At 42.3% G+C, this 3,319-nt stretch overlaps 1 protein-coding gene across 1 annotated transcript in view; it reads right to left on the bottom strand.

Annotated features, from left to right (window-relative positions):
* Window positions 1-250: 250 nt before the first annotated feature.
* Window positions 251-3,319, bottom strand: part of LOC144959848 (neuronal acetylcholine receptor subunit alpha-7-like) — a 6,022-nt gene continuing 2,953 nt past the window's right edge. Inside the window, exon 2 of the mRNA XM_078892641.1 lies at window positions 251-2,567. Coding sequence (XP_078748767.1) covers window positions 1,063-2,541 — 1,479 coding nt within the window. The 5' untranslated portion in view covers window positions 2,542-2,567 and the 3' untranslated portion in view covers window positions 251-1,062. The remainder of the gene's footprint in view (window positions 2,568-3,319) is intronic.

Raw genomic sequence — 3,319 nt, 5'->3', positions numbered from 1 at the left:
GCATCTGATCCATCCCGACTTCATACCGTTTTGAGACGAAGGGTCACATTTTGCTTTACGGCTGATCCCTATCATTTTTCCCATGATCCACTTGGTTGTCAAAGTGGTCTAGTGGTATGACACTCGCTTTCGGATCGGAAGATCCTGGGTTCGAGCCTCGCTCGACGCATAGTTGAGTCCTTGGAAAAGGCTCTTTACTTACATTCTCTCACCGTACTCAGGTGTAAAATGAGTACCTGGCCATTAAGAGCGTTGTCTCTGTCCGGAAAAAATTGTAATATCGCCTGACAGGCGTCATGTCTCGTTCTACGTGTTACGTGTTGCTGTTGGTCAGGGACCCCTTTTAAAGCGCTTTGAGCACATTTAGTGGATATTGCGCTATATAAAAGCTCATTTTTTTGGTTGTCTAATGTCTTGAATAATAGTGAGTCGATCCCATGGATTTTGAATTGACACTTTTAGCGTTGCTTCTTCTGTGTAAACTGTTGTATGTACCATCCTTATAAACCGCCACTGACCGAGTAATGTAAAAAGCTTGAGCTTTTATATAGCGCAATATCCACTAAACGTGCTCAAAGCGCTTTACAAGGGGTCCCTAGCCAACAGCAACACGTAACATTTAGAACGGGACATGACGCCTGTTAGGCGATATTACAATTTTTTGTTTGGACAAAGACAGCGCTGTTAACGGCCAGGTACTCATTTTACACCTGAGTACGGTGAGAAAATGTGAGTAAAGAGCCTTTTCCAAGGACTCAACTATGCGCCGAGCGCGAGGCTCGAACCCGGGACCTTCCGATCCGAAAGCGAGTGTCATACCACTAGACCACATAGCCGCTTCTTCTGTGTAAACTGTTGTATGTACCATCCTTATAAACCGTCAATGACCAAATACTGTGGTACATGGGACTCAGGTCAGGGGACATTGGAGGCTATTTCATCTTTGGAAATAAATCGAATATTATGATTTCTGATCGTCTAAAAAATTATGTAGGATTGTTTTCAGACTTCGTCCCGATCGGTCATTGTTTTTCAACCAGACAAAATAAAATGTCCAAACAGCTATGGATGTTCGCTGATCATTCCAACAAACACTAGAGTGAATATCATCCACAGAATACTGAAAACTGTCATCAAAATAATGTCGTCATATTCTAATAGTATAATCTTTAACCTCTTTAAGAGTATACCATTATTATAATTGTGCATTTTCGGAGATTCCTTCCAGAAACTCTTTCTACTATCGTCGTTATTAGTGTAGATATCACCATCGTTGTTATTGTCTTCGGCAAATTCTCTTTGGGAATTATCTCCCCCTTTTACGTTAATCACACCACTATGAGGGGCGACTTGGTTCGAGTGGACGTACCTTATATTATTCGAATTATTCTCATTTTTATGACTATGCTGGTAATTTTTCAACATCGTCTTTAAGCCATCATCGTTTTCTGAGTTTTCATTGCGTCCATTTTGGAATCCATTTCCTTGATGATCGGAGTCTTTCGGGTTCGAGTCCCCGCTGCAGGAATTACATTGAATCCATCGAAGCTGGCCTACAATGATCAATACAGAAAGCATGCTCAAACACATCAGGCTGAAGATGTAAATACTGATAAGAGGGAACGAGTCCGAGTTAGCCGGAAGTTGCGCAGAAACGATTCCCATGTAAACGGCTAGCGCGAGAAGAACGGTGATGGCGAAGGATGCTCGTTCGCCGCTGTCTTTGGGAACGATGAACCCGAAGAGTGAGATAAATGACAAGCACATTGTTGGGATGAGAACGTTGATTAAATAATACATTGGAAGGCGTTTAAAAGTCACGGTCATCAAAATAAAGCCAAGCTTCTCCTCTACGGAGACATCGGATTGGAAGTAAGAAACGTGGGATGATACAAAGTCCCATTCTCCATTTGCAACGTAGTTTGCCATTCGAATTTCAGGGGTTGCATTGAAATAGATCTCAGTGCCTAGATTGGTCGACATGACCTGTGCTTGACACACTTGTTGGTCATAAGGAAAGTAGGTCAAATCCATAGCGCAGACGTAGTAGTACACACCCCCTATGTACCAGCGTGTTTCGCCTGTCGAGTAAAGCGAAAGAGGTGAGTCGGCATTTTTGAAGACGTCGCGCTCATCCGCGGAGTTTGTCAGTACCGTTTTTGGACGCCATATGTCTGGGGGATTCGGATGTATGACGTCATTTCCGCCGTAGTCATCCGGGTTCCACGTGCGGAATTCGTCCCACCACGTAAAGTTGATCCAAATGTTGACGGTAATTCGTTGGTTGATTTCGTCCACGTCTATGAGGTTGACGAGGTTGTAGGTTATGTAAACCTCAATGGGTCTGGACTGGTTTAGAATGGGTCGTACCCGATTGTCTAAAGGGTCGATGACGTCATGTAGTAGGCGTATGGCATCGTCACTATTATTGGTTTGTGACGTCAATGCTGTGACGTAAGTATGACGTGTTGAGGAAAGGATTGTGATTATTGTGATGATTGTGGGTGTTAGGATGTTCCAGGCTTTTGCTTGCTTCGCCATCTTGGATTAGGCCTTGGCTTGATAGACTGCAATAGATATTAATAACCAAGATACAATTTGAAATCACATTTAAAACAACCAAAAATTGAGCTTTTATGTAGCGCAATATCCACTAAATGTGTTCAAAGCGCTTTACAATGGGTCCCTGACCAACAGCAACACGTAACAAGTAGAACGAGACATAACGCCTACTAGGAGATATTACAATTATTTTTCGGACAGGTAGTCATTTTACACCTGGGGCCGTAAGAGAATGTGAGTAAAGAGCCTTTGCCAAGGACTCAACTATGCGCCGAGCGAGGCTCGAACCCATGACCTTCCGATCCGAAAACGAGTGTCATAACACTAGACCACATCGCTAAGAGTTTTTTTGTTTACTGTCTATCTCAAGGAAAGACTGGAATGATTGAGGCGTAAGCCGCAATGCAGCGCTCCGAACTCTATAGGGGTGAGTTAACTTTTGTGGATATGTGGTCTAGTGATATGACACTCTCCTTATGACCAGAATGTTAAGAGTTCGAGTCTCGCTGTATAGCGGCACATAAGTTGAGTCATTGGAAAAGGTTTCCTTACTCACATTTTCCCACCGTACCCAGGTGTAAAATGAGTACCTGGCCGTTAACAGCGATGTCTCTGTCTGAAAAAACTGTAATATCGCCTAACATGTTGAGTATTAATGTTGTCCAGTGACTACTATTTTGTTAAATAAATACTATTTCTTACATTGCAAAATAAAAATAATAATAATAATAATAATAATAATAATAATAATAATAAT

Source organism: Berghia stephanieae, chromosome 14 (assembly GCF_034508935.2).
Source record: "Berghia stephanieae isolate SIO BIC M18660-M18661 chromosome 14, UCSD_Bste_1.3, whole genome shotgun sequence".
NCBI lineage: Eukaryota > Metazoa > Mollusca > Gastropoda > Nudibranchia > Aeolidiidae > Berghia > Berghia stephanieae.
Note: the sequence above shows the minus strand (reverse complement) of the source record. Positions and strands in the feature narration are given on the sequence as shown.